At 41.6% G+C, this 18,703-nt stretch overlaps 1 protein-coding gene across 4 annotated transcripts in view; it reads left to right on the forward strand.

Annotated features, from left to right (window-relative positions):
* Positions 1-18,703, forward strand: part of lca5 (lebercilin LCA5) — a 107,840-nt gene that overhangs the window by 40,509 nt on the left and 48,628 nt on the right. For all 4 annotated transcript variants that reach the window (XR_006311224.1, XM_043686966.1, XM_043686967.1 and 1 more), the window contains one exon: positions 3,278-3,405. Coding sequence is in view for 3 of the 4 variants with exons in the window: in XM_043686966.1 (XP_043542901.1) it covers positions 3,278-3,405 (128 nt within the window). In the remaining variant the exon portion in view is untranslated. The remainder of the gene's footprint in view (positions 1-3,277; positions 3,406-18,703) is intronic.

The following is an 18,703-nucleotide window of genomic DNA, read 5'->3' on the forward strand; positions in this document are numbered from 1 at the left end:
TTCTGTGTGGAACTGGTCCTCCTGGGAGCAGATCCGGCGGAGGCGGAGGAATTGGGAATATGGGATGGCATTTTTGCAAGAGGTAGGGTGGGAAGAGGTGTAATCCAGGTAGCTGTGGGAGTCGGTGGGTTTGTAGAAGGTGTCAGTGTCAAGTCGGTCGTCACTGATGGAGATGGAGAGGTCCAGGAAGGGGAGGGAGGTGTCAGAGATGGTCCAGGTAAATTTAAGGTCAGGGTGGAATGTGTTGGTGAAGTTGATGAATTGCTCAGCCTCCTCGCGGGAGCATGAGGTGGCGCCAATGCAGTCATCAGCATGAGGTGGCGCCAATGCAGTCATCATTGGCGCCTGTAAAAGCTAATTGCCTATTGACAATCTTTGTTAAGGGAAGATTGAAGTTGAATACTTTAACTTAATTTTTTGAGCAGGTAACAATAAGAATCAATTAAAGTAGCATCCTTAGTGTAGTCCACATCGTCTTTAGCAAGACATTTTTAAGTTCTGGGGTCAACACAGGCCACAAAGTGATATAGGCAGGTTAAGTAAGTGCACACAACAAAATGGCAGATGGAACGTAATATGGAGAAGTACAGGACCTTGGTAAGGCCACATTTGGAGTACTGTGTGCAGTTCTGGTCGCCTCATTTTAGGAAAGATGTGGAAGCTTTGGAGAGGGTGCTGAGGAGATTAACCAGGATGTTGCCTGGAATGGAGAATAGGTCATACGAGGATAGGTTGAGAGTGCTAGGCCTTTTCTCATTGGAATGGCGAAGGATGAGGGGTGACTTGATAGAGGTTTATAAGATGATCAGGGGAATAGATAGAGTAGAGAGTTAGAGACTTTTTCCCCGGGTACAACAGAGTGTTACAAGGGGACATAAATTTAAGGTGAAAGGTGGAAGGTATAGGGGGGACGTCAGGGGTAGGTTCTTTACCCAGAGAGTGGTGGGAGCATGGAATGCGCTGCCTGTGGGAGTGGTAGAGTCAGAAACATTGGCGAACTTTAAGTGGCAATTGGATAGGTACATGGATGGGTGCTTAAGCTAGGACAAGTGTTTGGCACAACATCGTGGGCCAAAGGGCCTGTTCTGTGCTGTATTGTTCTATGTTCTCTATGGAATTTCTTAATTTTGTTCATAAAATCGAAAAGCAGAAATGTTTTGGAAGGTGTGAGAATCAAATGTTAGTGTTGAAAGAGATTTGGATGTGCTTGTACAAGGAACTCTGAAAATTAGCATGCAAGTACAACAAGGAACTAGGAAGGCAAATGGCACATTGCATTTTATTGTGAGGTTGTTGGGTAAAAGGAATACAGTTTAGAAATTTGCAGATGATGTAGGAAGTGTTGAGCGGGACAGCAGGAGGATGTCTGTTAAATACATAATAATTGTAAGTATATCATAATGTTGGGTAGAGGTAATGTATAAGGGGTCTTGCAGTGAACGGTGAGGTAGAGAGGAGAGAGAGAGACTGGCAGCCAGTGTCTGGGTTAGACTAGGACAGCAACTAGCAACGATTGGGAACTGGAAGGTCAGTAGCTTGTTAGTTCACGGCAATAATGGCAGATAGAGATGCAGTGAATTGGGTTGAAGTCTTATTCTCAGCAGGCTGGTATTGAAATTGTGGTTTATTCGGGTGAAACAAAAGCTAGGAGAAAGTGAGGACTGCAGATGCCTGATAAAGGGCTTCTGGTCAAAATGTCGACTCTCCTGCCCCTCAGATGCTGCCTGACCTGAAACGAAAGCTAATCTGTGACGAAGAGTTTTGAGGGCTGTAAACCTTCTTTGGGGTGGTTGAGGATTGAAAACTTGGAAATGGAAGGAGAGGGTTTGAAGATGCAAATCTTGTTGCGAGTGTAGGAGTTGAATAATTTGTTAAAATGGAGAGGATTTCTTAGTCAAGGGAGCTGAAACCATACCCATTTAACACAGTGGATGTTTAAAGGTAGATTATTTGCTTTGTGTATAATATACTTGTAAGAAAGAGACAATGATGTAAATAAAGCGTTATCAGTCTTTTTTTCTGGACACATATTCCATGCTGTGTGATTAGCGCATGTCTACATACATAACAGGTATATTAGCTTAATGGTGTAATTGTTTACACTTGCTTTCATTGGTCAGAACATTAAGTATAGGAGTTGGGACGTCATGTTGTGGCTGTGCAAGACACCTTTCGAATACTGCTTATAATTTTGTTTGCCCTGCTGCAGGAAGGATGTTGTTAAATTAGAAAGGGGGCAGAAAAAAATTACAAGAATGTTGTTGAAACTGGAGGATTTGAGTTAACAGAAGAGGCTGCATAGGCTGGGACTTTTCTCCCTGGCACATCAGAGGCTGAGGGGTAATCTTATTGAGGTTTATAAAATCAGGAGGGGTATAGATATGGTGAATAGCCAAGATTTCTTCCCAAGGGTAGTGGAGTCCAAAAGTTGAAGGAAAAGGTGAGAGGGGAAAGATGTAAAAGGGATCTGAGGGGTAACTTTTTCACACAGGATGGTGCATTTATGGAATGAACTGCCAGGGTGGTAGAGGTGATATCAGTTGCAACATTTAAAAGACAGTTAGACAGGTACATTTTTAGGAAAAGTTTAGAAGGATATGGATCAAACACAGTCAAATGGGACTAATTAAGTTTGGGATACCTGGTTGGCATGGATGAGTGGACCGAAGGATCTGTTTCTGTGCTCTATGACCAAATTAATCTGTAACCAAACTCTGAAGACTTACTGATAAATTTACTGAAACAGATGTAAAAGAAAATTTTAATGCACAAAAAACTGCTGCAGGTGTGGAACATTGACACCAACACAGAACTGAATGACATGTTTCCTTGTTGACTCCAGAATAAACCGTAAATGTCTCCCTCTTGTATGTATTGTCTCCAAAAATAGAATTACATGCTAACGTGACAATATATAATTTTGTCAGATAAATCAAACTTGTCTTATTCACTGGTCAGAAACTAAACAATTCGCTGCAAATTTCAAGTTAATTAATCAACTAATTATTCAAATGTTACTTAATGTACTGATGATGTTTTAGAAAACATTGTAAAATGTGAATATGTATAGATAATGATTAAACAGTGCCTGTATTGTGCAAGGCCATTATGGAGGGAAAGTAATCAACTAAAAGGCCTATCTTCTGAAATAAACTGGATTTTAAATAACTGACATTTGTTGGTCTCATCTGCTTTGCCAAAAGAATTTGACTTGTGTGAATGAGTAATAAAAACAAATAATGACATACTAGATAAATTGTTTTTGTGTCTACTTTAGCAACAGTACCAAAAACTGCAATTGGAGTGCAGACTGAAGAGTACTACTTGCCTTTAGAGTTCCCAACTCCACCCCTCGTTGCGTGTGGTGAAGAAGAACTGATGATAAAAGGAGAATATTCACAAATGGTATGTTTTACCTAACATATATGCTTTCTACAAAATGGTTAAGAATTATTACACATCACTCCACAAAATCAATATTTGTTTTAAAAAGTCTAATAATGAAGAAAAAGCTAAACATTGAGGTTACAATGCAGATAGTTATGTAGCGGATAGAATACGGGAACACCAGTTTTTGTAAGCTTTTATTTATGGAGTAACGCATTGCACATTGTACATCTTTAAGACCCACCTGCAATGGAGATGTGTATATATCAACAGTGGTACGTTCACAATTACTGCCCACCACTTTAGTTAATTTGAAATTTGCAGAGGCGATTGCATAATGGTACTATCGCGAGACTATTAGTTAGAGACCCAAATAAAGTTCTGGGGACCAGGGTTCAAGTCCTGCCATGGCAGATGGTAGAATTAGAAATCAGTGGGGCAGATGGTGGTTCAGTGGTTAGCACTGCTGCCTCACAGCACCAGGGACCCGGGTTCGATTCCAGCCTTGGGCAACCGTCTGAGTGGAGTTTGCACATTCTCCTTGTGGGTTTCCTCTGGGCTCCGGTTTCCTCCCACAGTCCAAAAATGTGCAGGTTAGATGAATTGGCCAAACTAAATTGTCCATCGTGTTGAGGAATATGTAGGTTAGGTGCATTAGTCAGGGGAAAATGTAGGGTTGGGTCGAAGGGCCTGTTTCCACACTTTAGGAATTCTAAGGAAAAAAAAAGATTCTAATGTAATTAAATATCCAATTGGAAACAATGAACATTATGATGATTGGGGAAAAGAATGTTCAATTGTGTATAAGGAAAAAAAGGCACTTATGGCATAGTGATAGTGTTCTTACTCTCACCTAGAAGGCTTGGGTTCAAGTCCTAACTGCTCCAGCAGTATATCACAACACTCTGAACAGTTTGATTAGAAATACCAACAAAGATAAACAATTAACGGTCAATGATTCTCATGTTATAAATGTTTATCTTGGCTAGAAGGTAGGAAAGCAATACATGCACCAACTGCATGTAGAGATCACATTGGTGATTTTATATTAATGCAGTTGTCACAGTCTTGACTGTATTTAAAAGGTAAAGAAGAGATAACTAATGTCTTTATTAAATTGAATTCTAATAATTCTACCCATTTGAAGAGACATTTGCATTAATTACAGATTATAAAAAGTGGTATGGTTCCTTCTTATCAAATTGATTAGATCTTTTGTCTTCAGCCATTCTAATCCCTCGGTAAAACAAGATCTTTCCTTAGGAATCCCTTTCTCACCAGAAAGTGGCAAAATCAAAACTATACATGGGGTGGAATATAATCTCTGAACGCAAACTGGTTCAGTCCCATTTTCCTTCCAAAATCAGAATGGAATTTTGGTTTGATTTTAATATAAAATGTTTTTTTTCTTTGCAGTAAGCAGGTACCATTGTTACTTAATAAGTTATTCCTCAACCCTCAACTCTTGTTGCAACCTATAAATTTATTTAATATAAAGTACTGAAGAAACCTGATAAGTTTGACAGTATCTGATGTTGACAGTCCAGGGTTTCAAAGAAGATCACACAAAACATTAACTTTGTTTCTCTCTCCATCACTGCTACCAGACCTGATGAATTTCTCCGAGTACTTTCTGTTCTGGCATATTAATTCCTTTGCTTTTATTTTAATGGATGTATTTCTTCTCTTCATTTTAATTACCTCCAGTTTCTTTTATTTTGTTTCCCTCAAATTTTCTGTGCTGTTCTTTTCATGTTCCTTTGAGGACATTGACATTTTGCTGAGCAAGTGTTTTATGATGCCTTCTGTACTCAGCCCCATAAACTTTAACATGAGGCTGTTCATATATCAGTGTTGAGCCTAATGTTTACCTCGTTTAATGTTTAATCATGAGCACATATGTATTGAGGCCACTGTTAGTGAGTAGGAGTTATGAATAATCCCTAATTCAGTGTTGAGACCAACCCTCCTGCCTTCTGATAAGATCTGGTTAAGGTTCCCTAATGGTACAGAGAAGAAATTCAATCTAGAGGCTTTCTAATCTGCAAAACCCATCTACATAGAAAAAAAACTCAGCCATTGGGAAAGCTTTATCTATTTTTCTTTCAGTTCATCCTTTACTGTACTCCATTCTTCAAGAATAAAATTGACTATCCTTTTCAATACTTTTGCTGAGTCAGCTGCTAATAAACTCCAGTGTGATTCAACATGACTGTTGGACCACATGTATTGTGTGGGAAACTTGAGTGTGTACTTGCATAATGTCACCATGTGACATCATATATAAAAGCATTGACATTTTGTAATGTATTACTGGCTTTGAAGGTAGATATTCAGATGTAGAAAATTTTCTTTGTGAAATTAATTTGTAACTTAATCATCAGATTCCCAGCATAAAAGTGTTACTTAACTTTAGTAGACTTTTTATGTTGGTAGAGTGTTCATGGTGAGTCAGCAGTTTTATAACCAAAGTGATTAAAAGAAGGGTTAGAGAGTTAGACAGGTAAATATTTGGAGGAAGAAAAGCAAAGGATCGAGAGAAGAGAGTGACATATGAAACAGAAAGAGAGAAATTATCCAAAAGAAATTGTCATCCAGATTTAAAAAATTATAACTGTGGAAACCAGAAATAGTAGAGAACTAAAAGGTAAAATAATGTCAGTAGATAGAGATTGGGGATTAAAAACAAATTGCGTAGAGTGAAACATTTTAAAGCAGATTTTTGGGCACGTGCTGCAAATCTGAAATATAAGCAAAGTGCTGGAAATACTCAAAAAATCAAGCGTCAGTTGTGGAGAAAGAAAGAGTTCATGTCTAATGACAGTTGTTGACCTGAAATGTTAACTTTTTTTGTTCACAAATGCTGCTTCCTGCAGTGAGCTGACCAGAACTACACACAGTACTCCAGTTGTGGCCTGACCTCTCTTTAATGGCAGAGATTTCTAGATTTATGCTATCGTTGGTGTGGAAAAAGTGCTTTCTAATTTCACTGTTGAATGAGCTAGTTCAAATTTTAAGGTCATGTTCTTTTGTTCTTGATTTCCCCATTAGAAGAAATAATTTCTCGCCTTGTGACCCGTTACATACCTTTCAGCATCTGAGAAGAGTTGATCTGATCATCCCTCAGTCGAGGCGTACAAGCCAAATTCACACAACCTGTCCTCCTAATTTAACTCTCTAAGGCCATTTCTTTTGGTTAATTTGCATTTAACCCCCTCCAAGACATCCTAAGGGACATGTCGCAAACTGAATATAGTACTCTCACAAGGTTTGAACAAAGCTCTATGCAACTGATTTATAATTTAAGTATTCCAACTCTATTGGGATTAAGGCCAACATTCCAATTGTTTCTTAGTTTCTATTTGTATCAGCTTACAATTTTGTATTGATTTGTATCTTTTAATTCCCAAATCTCTTAGATCTGTAACTGTTCTAATTTCAAATCCATTTTTTTGGGTGCCAATAACCTTATCTCCAACTTCTTGTCTTTATTGCTTATCCTTTTGCCATTATGATTACTCAGTTTCTTTGTCTGTATTCCTGTTTCTCCTTCAGCAATAGCTGCTATACTTCAAAAGCTGCTGCATTCCTTCAACTAAGTATGCTATCAGTAAAATAAAAGACTTTTTACCTTTACCAAAAGATTATCTTTAACTTATAGGAATTGTTTAATGTTGAAAATTGATGACCTTTCATCAGAACTGGGAAAAATTCTAAATATAATATCTGGGCAGCATGGTGGTTCGGTGGTTAGCACTGCTGCATCACAGTGCCAGGGACCCAGGTTCGATTCTGACCTCAGGTGACTCTGTTTGTGGAGTTTGCACATTCTTCCTGTCTCTGTGTGAGTTTCCGCTGGGTGCTCTGGTTTCCTCCCACAATCCAAAGATGTGCATGTTAGGTGAATTGGCCATGCTAAATTGCATAGTGTTAGATGCATTAGTCAGGGGTAAATATAGGATAGGGGAATGGGTCTGGGTGGGTTACTGTTTGGAGGATCGGTGTGGCCTTGTTGTGCCGAAGGGCCTGTGTCCATACTGGAGGGAATCTAATCTAAATAATAGCTTTAAACATGTCAGTGTTTTGGGGAGAAGATCTGTGATGGAGTGGAGTGTGGAGAGATTAAATGGCAAATTGACAGTGCAGAGTCAAAGGGAGTGGTTGCTTTTACTCAAGCCTACATTGAGGTTCATTGTAGGAGGCTGAAGGAAGTGGTCAGCATAAGGTCGAAGTGGGAAATTAAGATGATTGCTCATGCTCATAATTTTTTAAAAAATTGTTAATGAGATCGGTTTTAGGCTAGTATTTTTTGCCCATTGAGCATTTAAGGTGGTAGATTTCCTTCCCCATAGAACATTAGTGAACCATGTGGGTTTTTATGATGTGATTACTGTTAGGTCAATGACCTTCTATTGAATTCAAATTTTACCATCTTCCATCTTGGAATTTGAACTCATGTCCCCAGAATGTAAGCCTGGTATTTTGGATTATTAGTGCAGTGACATTACTAACAAGCCAGTGCCTCTCCCTTCTGGTTAAAAGACCACTTTAAAATCAATAAGAGTAAATGTAACAGAGAAAATGGGTGGCCAGGAGCAATGTTAGCCCACTAAGGACTGAAAGAGGACCTAAAAGCGGCACAGTGGCTCAGTGATTAGCACTATTGTCTCACAGCACCAGATTTGATTCCAGTCTTGGGTGACTGTCCGTGTGGAGTTTGCACATTCTCCTGTGTCTGCATAGGTTTCCTTTGGGTGCTCAACTTGTCTCCCACAGTCCACAGATGTGCAGGTTAGGTGGATTTGCTGTGGTAAGTTGTCTGTTGAGTCCAGGGATGTGCAGGCTAGGTGGGTTAGCCAGGTAACTTTGGGCGAAAGTGGGTACTACAGACGCTGGAGATTAGAGTCAAGATTAGAGTAGTGCTGGAAAAGCACAGCAGGCCAGGCAGCATCCAAGGAGCAGGAAAATCGACGTTTTCGGCAAAAGCCCTTCATCAGATGCTGCCTGACCTGCTGTGCTTTTCCAGCACTACTCTAATCTTGACAGGTAAATGTAAGGTTATAGGGATACAATGAGGAACTGGGTTTGGGTCTGGATGGCATGCTCTTTGAACGGTCTGAGTGACTTGCTGGGCTGAATGGCAATTGAGCTTTATGCACTGTAGGGATTCCATGATTTTGTCAGTGACTATGGGTAAATGGCAGACATGTTGAATGATTATTTTGCAATATTTAGGGTAGAAAAGGAGGATAGCTTGCCAGAAGTCTGGAGGAACCGGGTCAGGAACTGAGTAAAATTAAATAAATCATCAGTAATGAGAAACTTAGTGGAACGACAGAATGATCGTTTCCCATGACCTGACTATTTCCAGCCAACAACTTTAATGGAAGTCGGGGAGCACATTGTAGACACCCTAACAATAATCTTAGATACAGGAGTCCTCCCACTGGATTGGAAAATTGCTCATGTCACTCTACTTTTTAAGAAGGGGAAGGAAGAAATGGTGAGGCAATGGCCTAGTGGTATTATCACTAGACTATTAATGAAGAGCTTTTGCCCGAAATGTCTATTTTCCTTCTCCTCAGATGCTGCCTGATCTGATGTGCTTTTCCAGCACCACTCTAATCTGTTAATCAAGAAACTCAGTTAAAGTTCTGTGGACCCGAGTTTGAATCCTGCCAGGGCAGATAGTGGAATTTGAATTCCATTTTAAAATAATCTGGAGTTAAGAATGCACTTATTCACCAACCTTCTTCACGGAAGGCAATCTGACATCCTTACCTCGTCTGATTTACATGTGACTCCAAACGCACAGCAGTGTGGTTGATTGTCAGTTGCCTTCTGAAGTCGCCAAGCAAGCCAATCACTGCAAAGACTCAAAGAAATGAAATCAGACTGATCACCTAGCATCGACCTAAGCATCAGAAAAGTCAATAGAGACAGCCCTGTTGACCCTGCAAAGTTGTCCTTCCTAACATCTGGGTGCTAGTGCCACAGATTAGTCAAACAACAACTGACATAGTCATGCTCTAGGATTCATACCTTCTAGAAAATGTCCCAGAAACCACTATTACGATCCTGGATATGCCCTGTCACACAGGCAGGACAGACCCAGTAGAAGTGGTGGCACAGCGATATACAAATCGGAAGAGAGTTGCTCTGGGAGTCCTCAGTATTAACTTCAGACCTCATGAAGTGTCATGGTTTCAGGTTAAATATGGGCAAGGAGACCTCCTGTTGATTACCACGTACCGTCCTCCCTTGGCTAATGAATTGGTACTCCTCCATGTTAAACAATATTTGGAGCAAGCACTGAGGATGGCAAGGGCACAGAATGTACCCTGTGTAGGTGTTTCAATATCCAGCACCAAGAGTGCATAGCAGCAGTACCACTCATTCAGTTGGTCAGGTGCTAAAGGACGTAACATGCTAGACTGGATCTGCAGCAGGTGGCGAGGAAACCGACGAGGGAAAATCATACTTGACCTCATCCTTACCAATCTGCCAGCTGCAGATGCATCTGTCCATGATAATATGTAAGTATTAGATCTCATATTTTCAGTGAGAGTCCGAGGCGTGGTGCACATTACGATGACCTTTGTTTGCAATCTACAGCTCAGTTACAGCATACAGCAGCAAGGCATCAAGGCACGAAGGCATCTTAACTTATACGATTTAAACTTAGGAGTGCACATGCTCCCCTTTGAGTACTGTTAGTCAGCGGAGCCATGTTGTTTCTTTTGTAATTGGCTCTTGGTTTACTAATCACTGAGATGGACAGGTATGTTGTCTACCCCCAGTCACAAACTTTCACAGACTTCCTTGTCTTTCTTTTCACAATGCTTCACTGTGTTAATTACCAGTTAATTAGATCAGAAACCTTTACATTTCTCATTACAGGGATTACAAAAGAATATTTATTCCTCAGTGCAATGATAGGGGGAGGCATTTTTATTGAATGAAACTGTTTTGAATCTTGTAGTGATGCTTGTAGTATATTACAGGTCGATTAAATAATTCAAGAGAAACAACTAATTTTGCAACCTTGACTTGTTAGAAGCAATGTACGGTGCTGCTATTGTTATTAAATGTTACGTGTTGTCATCTATGTCCTTGCAAGAATGATTACACATTCAGCAACCTTGAGAGGTGTTACTGTCAGCATTAATTGTGGGCAGCCCGAACAGCCATTTGTGACTGAGTTATGGGCATTTATTTGTCGATGATAGCGAGTTCAGTACAGCCTCGACAGTAAGAGTGACTACCCATACCAATCAGATATTTTAAATTAATCTAGTCCCATTTAACCCCTACCCCTTTAATCCCTTCCTATTCAAGTACTCATCCAGATGCCTTTTAAATGTTGTAATTGTACCTGCCTCCACTATTTCCTCTGGCAGCTCATTCAAATCATGCACAGCACTCCAGAGGTTACTGGCCTCCAGTCTGAAAAACAACCTTCTTCCACCACCCTCTGTCTCCTATCTTCAAGCCAATTTTGTATCCAAATGAACCAAAATCAAATAATGCTGGAAATCACAGCAGGTCAGGCAGCATCTGTGGAGAGAGTGAGCAAGCTAATGTTTTGAGTCGAGATGACTCTTCATCACAACTTCAGAGATCTCTATTCAAATGGCTAGCTGTCTCTCTGGATTCTATGTGATCTTACCATGTGGAACAATGTTGAATGCCTTGCTGAAGTTGATGTAGCCAACACTCAACACTTCGCCTTCATCAATCTTCTTTGCCACTTGTTCAAAAGACTCAATCAAGTTAGTAAGGCATGATTTGCCAGGCACAAAGCCATGTTAATTATCCCTAATCAGTCCTTGCCTTTCCAAATACGAGTAAATCCAGTACCTCAGAATCTCCTCCCGACAACTTACCCACCACTGGCGTCAGGCTCACCAGTCTACAGTTCCCTGGCTTTTTCTTGCTCCTTTTCTTAGATAATGATACTACATTAGCCAACCTCCAGTCTTCCAGCTGTCACCCATGGCTATCAAAGATACAAATATCTCAGCTAGGGTTCCAGTAATCACTTCCCTAGTTTCCCACAAAGATTTGGGAAGGTCCCAGGGATTTATCCACCTTTATGCATCTCATTCTCTGTAATATGGACACTTTTCAAGATATCACTATTTATTTCTTGCAAGTTCTCTAGCTTCCATATCCTTCTCCACAATAAATGCTGATTCGACATACTCGTTTAGTATCTCACCCATATCCTGCAGTTTCACGCTTGGACAGCCTTGTTGATTTTTATGAGGCCCCTATTCTGTCCCTGGTTACTCTTTGGATTCTTCTTAACCCTATTCGCCAAAGCTATCCCATGTCCCATTTTTGCCGTCCTGATTTCCTTCCTAAGTATACTCCTTCAGAGTACATCTGGGAAAATTAACAAACAGTGAAATTCACAACTAATCTTGGAGGAACCTGTTTGGGAGAGGTCACAGCACAGAAACAGATAAGTAAATATTTTAAGTCTGCAGTAGTGAGTAAGTGATTATAAGTTTTATTGAGATATGTCTCTTGATTAAACTTAAAATATAAGCCATAAGATTAATTTAACCTGGAGCAATGTTTTGTAGAGGAATAAGACAGTGCTATTTTCTGGGTCTACAGATTGAAAGAAGCAAAAATAGTAGAGTGATATGCTCTTCTTGTCGGATGTGGGAGTTTTGGGACACTTTACGGGTTACTGAGGATTGTATCTGCAATAAATGCTGTTGATTGCGAAACCTATCATATCGAATGGATCGGTTGGAGAGGCAGTTAGAGGCAATGAGGAATATACAAGAGCAAGGGCATGTGATGGGTGGCAGTTATAGAAAGGGTGGAAAAGTCGCAGATACAGTCACATAGATGGGATAACTCCAGGAAAAGTAAGAGAGGTAGGCAGTTAATGCAGGAACCTTCTGTGTCTACACCATTTCAAACAAGTATACTGTTTTGGAAAATGTAGGAGGTGATAGATTCTCAAGGGAACGTAGCACAAACAGTCAAGGTTCTGGTATTGAGACTGGCTCTAATGCAATGAGGCGTACGTCGGGTTCCAAGAGATCAATTATGTTTGGGGACTCTCTAGTCCGAGGTCCAGACAGATGTTTCTGTGGCCAGCAGTGAAAAATCAGAATGTTGTGTTGCTTCCCTGGTGCCAGGATCAAGGATTATCAGCGAGAGTGCAGAATGTTCTCAAGGCGAAGAGGGGCCAGCAGGAGGTCATTGTACACATCAGAACCAACAAGGTAGGAAGGGAAAAGGTTGAGATTCTGAAGGGAGATTATACAGAGAGGTAGGCAGGAATTTAAAAAGGAGGTCCTCGAGAGTAGTAATATCTGGATTACTGCTAGTGTTATGAGCTCGTGAAGGCAGGAATAGGAGGATAGAGCAGATGAATACGTGTTTGAGCAGCTGGTGTATGGGAGAAGGATTCACATTTTTGGATCTTTAGAAGCTCTTTAGGGTAGAGGTGACCTGTCCAAGAAGGACGGATTGCACTTAAATTAGAAGGAGGCTAATATACTGGCAGGGAGATTTGCTAGAGCTTCTCTGGAGGATTTAAACAAGTAAGGTGGGGGTTGGGGGGGTGTTGGCGGGGAGACCCAGGGAGATAGTGAGGAAAGAGATCTGGTACAGTTGAGAACAAAGGCGAGTCAAACAGTCAGGGCAGGCAGGGACAAAGCAGAGAACTAGATAGGACTGATAAATTAAACTGCATTTATTTCAATGCAAGACACCTAACAGAGAAAGCAGATGAACTCAGGGCATGATTAGGAACACGGGACTGTGATATCATAGCAACCACAGAAACACGGTTCAGGGATGGGTAGGACTGGCACCTTAATGTTCCAGGATACAAATGCTACAGGAAGGGCAGAAAGGGAGGCAAGAGAGGAGGGGGGAGTGGCAGTTTTATTCAGGGATAGCATTACAGCTGTACTGAGGGAGGATATTCCCAAAAGAACATTCAGGGAAGTTATTTAAGAAGTTATTTTAACTGAGAAATAAGAAAGGGATGATCATCTTATTGGGATTGTATTATAGACCCCCTAATAGTCAGTGGAAAATTGAGAAACAAACTTGTAAGGAGATCTCAGCTATCTGTAAGAATAATAAGGTGGTTATGGTAGGGGATTTTAACTTTCCAGACATACTGGGACTGCCATAGTGTTTAGATGGAGAGGAATTTGTTAAGTGTGTACAAAACAATTTTCTGATTCAGTATGTGGTTGTACCTACTATAGAAGGTGCAAAACTTGACTTACTCTTGGGAAATAAGGTAGGCAGGTGACTGAGGTGTCAGTGGGGAGTGAGGGTGGGGGGGAGCACTTTGGGGCCAGTGACCATAATTTTATTAATTCTAAAATAGTGATGCAAAAAGTAGACCAGATCTAAAAGTTGAAGTTCTAAATTGGAGAAATACCAATTTTGACGGTATTAGGCAAAAACTTTCAAAAGCTGATTGGGAGCAGATGTTACAAGGTAAAGGGATGGCCTGAAAATGGGAAGCCTTCAGAAATGAGATAATGAGATCCAGAGACAGTATATTCCTGTTAGGGCGAAAGGAAAGGCTGGTAGGTATAGGGAATGCTGGATGGGTAAAGAAATTGAGGGTTTGGTTAAGAAAAAGAAGGAAGCTTTTCTGAAGGTATTGACAGGATAGATTGAGTGAATCCTCAGAAGATTATAAAGGCAGTAGGAGTGTACTTAAGAGGGAAATCAGGAGGGCAAAAAGGGGACATGAGATAGCTTTGGCAAATAGAGTTAAGGAGAATCCAAAGGGATTTTACAAATGCATTAAGGACAAAAGGGTAATTAGGGAGAGAATAGGGCCACTCAAAGATCAGCAAGGCGGCCTTTGTGTAGAGCTGCAGGAGATCTGGGAGATACTAAATGAGTATTTTGCATCAGTATTTACTGTGGAAAAGGATAAGGAAAATAGATGGTGACATCTTGAAAAATGTCCATGTTACAGAGGAGGAAGTGCTGGATGTCTTGAAATGCATAAAAGTGGATAAATCCCCAAGACCCGATCAGGTGTACCCTAGAACTCTGTGGGAAGCTAGGGAAGTGATTGCTGGGCCTCTTACTGAGATATTTGTATCATCGATAGTCACAGGTGAGGTGCCGTAAAACTGGAGGTTGGCTAACGTGGTGCCACTGTTTAAGAAAGGAGGTAAGCAGGGAACTATAGACCAGTGAGCCTGACATCGGTGGTGGGCAAGTTGTTGGAGGGAATCCTGAGGGACAGGATGTTCATATATTTGGAAAGTCAAGGATTGATTAGGGATAGTCAAACATGGCTTTGTGCGAGGGGAAATCATGTCTCACGAATTTGAATGAGTTTTTTGAAGAAGTACCAAAGAGGATTGAGGAGAACAGAGCGGTAGATGTGATCTAAATGGATTTCAGAAAGATGTTCGACAATGTTCCCCATGGCACACTGGTTAGATCTGATGCAATACAGGGAGTACTAGCCATTTGGATACAGAACTGGCTCAAAGGTAGAAGACAGAGGGTGGTGGAGGGTTGTTTTTTAGACTGGAGGCCTGTGACCAGTGCAGTGCCACAAGGTTCGGTGCTGGGTCCACTACTTTTCATAATTTAAATGAATGATTTGGATGTGAGCATAAGAGACATCGTTAATAAGTTTGCAGATGACACCAAAATTGGAGGTGTAGTGGACAACAAAGAAGGTTACCTCAGATTACAACAGGATCTTGATCAGATGGGCCAATGGCTGAGAAGTGGCAGATGGAGTTAGATAAATGCGAGGTGCTGGATTTTGGGAAAGCAAATCTTAGCAGAACTTATACACTTAATGGTAAGGCCCAAGGGAGTGTTGCTGAACAAAGAGACCTTGGAAGTTCATAGCTCCTTGAAAGTGGAGTAGCAGGTAGATAGGATAGTGAAGAAGGCGTTTGGTATGCTTTCCTTTATTGGTCAGAGTAATGAGTACAGGAGTTGGGAGGTCATGTTGCGGCTGTGCAGGATATTGGTTAGGCCACTGTTGGAATATTGCGTGCAGTTCTGGTCTCCTTCCTATCGGAAAGACATTGTGAAACTTGAAGGGGTTCAGGAAAGATTTACAAGGATGTTGCCAGCATTGGACGATTTGAGCATCAGGGAGAGGTTGAATAGACTAGGGCTGTTTTCCCTGGAGCATCGGAGGCTGAGGGGTGACCTTATAGAGGTTTAAAAAATCAAGAGGAGCATGGATAGGATAAATAGACAAAGTATTTTCCCGAAAGGTGGGGGAATCCAGAACTAGAGGGCATAGGTTTAGGGTGAGAGGGGAAAGATATAAAAGAGACCTAAGGGGTAACTTTTTCACTCAGAGGGTGGTACGAGTATGGAATGAGCTGCCAGAGGATGTGGTGGAGGCTGGTACAATTGCAACATTTAAAAGACATCTGGATGGGTATATGAATGGGTTTGGAGGGATATGGGCTGGTGCTGGCAGGTGAGACTAGATTGGGTTGGGATATCTGGGACAAGTTGGACCAAAGGGTCTGTTTCTGTGCTGTACATCTCTGACTCTACTGCCCTTATACACTTCTAGGAATTCACTTGATACCAGCTGTCTGTACCTGACATATGCCTCCTTTTTCATGACCAGAGGTCAGTTTTTCTCGTCACCCAGCATTTTCTATAGCTGCCAGCCTTGCCCTTCACAGTAACAGAAATATACTGTTTCAGGATTGTTGTTATCTTATTTTTGAAGACCTCCCCACTTTCCATCCGCTCCTTTACCTGCAAATAGTCTCTCTCAATCAACTTATGAAAGTTCTTGCCTAATACCTCAAAATTGGCCTTACTCCAGTTTAGAACTTTAACTTTCAGGTCAGATCTATGCTTTTCCATAACTATTTTAAACTAATAAAATTATGATCATTTGCTGCAAAGTGCTCCCCCACTGACACTTCAGTCACTTGCCTTGCCTTATTTCCCCAGAGAGGGTAAAGTTTTCACATACTGAATGAGAAAGTTTTCTTGTACACACTTAACAAATTCCTCTCTATCCAAGCCCTTAACACTATGGCAGTCCCAGTCTATGTTTGGAAAATTAAAATCCCCTACCAATGCAACCCTATTATTCTTAGAGTTTACTGAAATCTCCTTACAAATTTGCTTGTCAATTTGCTGCTGAGTATTTGGTTAGGGGGTGAGGTGGTCTGACTATTATACAATCCCTATAAGGTTATCATCTTATGTCTCAGTTCCACCCATTTAATTTCACTAAACATGCTCCCAGGAGTGTCCCCCCCTAAGTACAGTTGTAACTCTATCCTTAAGTAAAAACCCCACTTCACCTCCTCTCTTGTCTCCCTTTCTATTCTTCCTGAAGCATTTATACCCCAGAACATTAAGCTGCCTGTCCTGCCCTTCCCTGAGCCATATTTCTGTTATAGCTATAATATCTCAGTCTCATGTTCCCATGAGTTCATTTGCCTTACCTGTTAGACCTCTTGCGTTGAAATAAAAGCAGTTTAATTCATCCATCTTACCTTGTTCTCTGCCTTGCTCTTTTCTGCCTTGACTATTTGACTTGTTCCTCTTCTCAACGGAACCAGCCTCAGACTTATCTCTTTTTAGCCTTGTGGAAATGAAGTCATGCCTACACATTGAGAATAACCCCCATCGTGTTGTGTGGCACTATCATCGTGCTCAATGGGACAGATTTCGAACAGACCTAGCAACTCAAGAGTGAGCGTTCATGAGGTGCTGTGGTGATCAACAGCAACAAAATCATACTCCAGCACAATCTGTAACCTCATGACCGAACATATTCCTCACTCAACCATTACCATCAAGCCAGGGGATCAACCATGGTTCACTGGAGAATACAGGAGGACATGCCAGGAACAGCATCAGGCATATTTGAAAATGACGTGGCTAGCTGGTGAAGCCACCAAACAGAGCTTCATTGCATGCCAAACAGAAGCAGCAATTGATGGACCGAGCTAAGCATTCCAGAACCAACAGATCAGATCACTTCCAGTTGTGAATCGTGGTGGACAATTAAAGAACTCATTGTAGGAGTAGACTCCACAAATATCTCCATCGTCAATGATGGAAGAGCCTAGAACGTCATTGCAAAAGAAATGGCTAAAGTATTCACAGCAATCTTCAGCCAGGAGTGCAGAGTGAATGATTCATTGTGCTCTCCTCCACTGGTTCCCAGCATTACAGAATACCAGTTATCAGCCAATTTGATTCACTTCGCATGATATCATGAAACATTTGGACACACTGGATACTGCAAAGGCTTGAGCCCTGACAGCATTCAGGCAATAGTATTCGAAGACTTGCCGCTCCCTCAGCCAAGCTCTTCCAATACAGTTACAATACTAGCATCTACCCAACAATGTGGAAAATTACCCAGTTATGACCTGTACATTAAAAATCAGGATAAATCTAACCCAGCCAATTACTGCCCCCTCAGTCTACTCTTCATTATCAGTAAAGTGAAGGAAGGTGTTATCAACAGTGTTATCAAGCAGGACCTGATCTGCATTAACCTGCTCAGTGATACCCAGTTTTGCGTTCCGCCAGGGCCACTCAGCCCCTGACCTCCTTACAGCCTTGGTTCAAACACGGACAAAAGAACTGAATTTCAGAGGTGACGGAGAATGACAGCCCTTGTCACCACAGCTGCACTCATCTGAGCATGGCATCAAGGAGCCCTAGCAAAACTGAAATGAATGGGTATCAGGGGCAAACTCTCCACTGGAATTTTACCTGGAGCAAAGGAAGATGGTCATGGTTGTTGGAGGTCAGTAATCTCAGCACCAGGACAGCTCTGCAAGGTAGTGTCTTCGGCTCAACCATCTTCAGTTGCTTCATCAATTATCTTCCCTCCATCATAAGGTCAGAAGTAGGGATGTGTGCAACCATTTGTGAACATGTTCACCATTTATGACTCGTCAGATACTGAAGCAGTCCATGTTCAAACGCATCAAGACCTGGATAATATTCAGGCTTGGGCTGACAAGAGGCAAGAGGCGCCCGACCCCGCCCCCACGCCGATCTCCGTCCCCGCCCCCAGACCTAACCCCGCCCCCACACTCAGCTCCAGCCCCACACCAGGTCCTAGCTCCCAGCCCTGCCGTGTTTTCACCATCCCTCCAGACCTACCCCTCTCTGAGGATGAAAGATCAGTCCTCAGCAGAGGCCTCGCCTTCATTCCCCTACGCTCCCAGATTGATGAATTCAACACGCGGCGTGACGTCGAACAATTCTTCCGCCGACTTCGCCTCCGTGCCTACTTCTTTAACCAAGACTCCCGCCCACCCTCTGACGACCCCTTCTC

This window comes from Chiloscyllium plagiosum, chromosome 3 (genome assembly GCF_004010195.1).
Source record: "Chiloscyllium plagiosum isolate BGI_BamShark_2017 chromosome 3, ASM401019v2, whole genome shotgun sequence".
Taxonomy (NCBI): Eukaryota; Metazoa; Chordata; class Chondrichthyes; order Orectolobiformes; family Hemiscylliidae; genus Chiloscyllium; species Chiloscyllium plagiosum.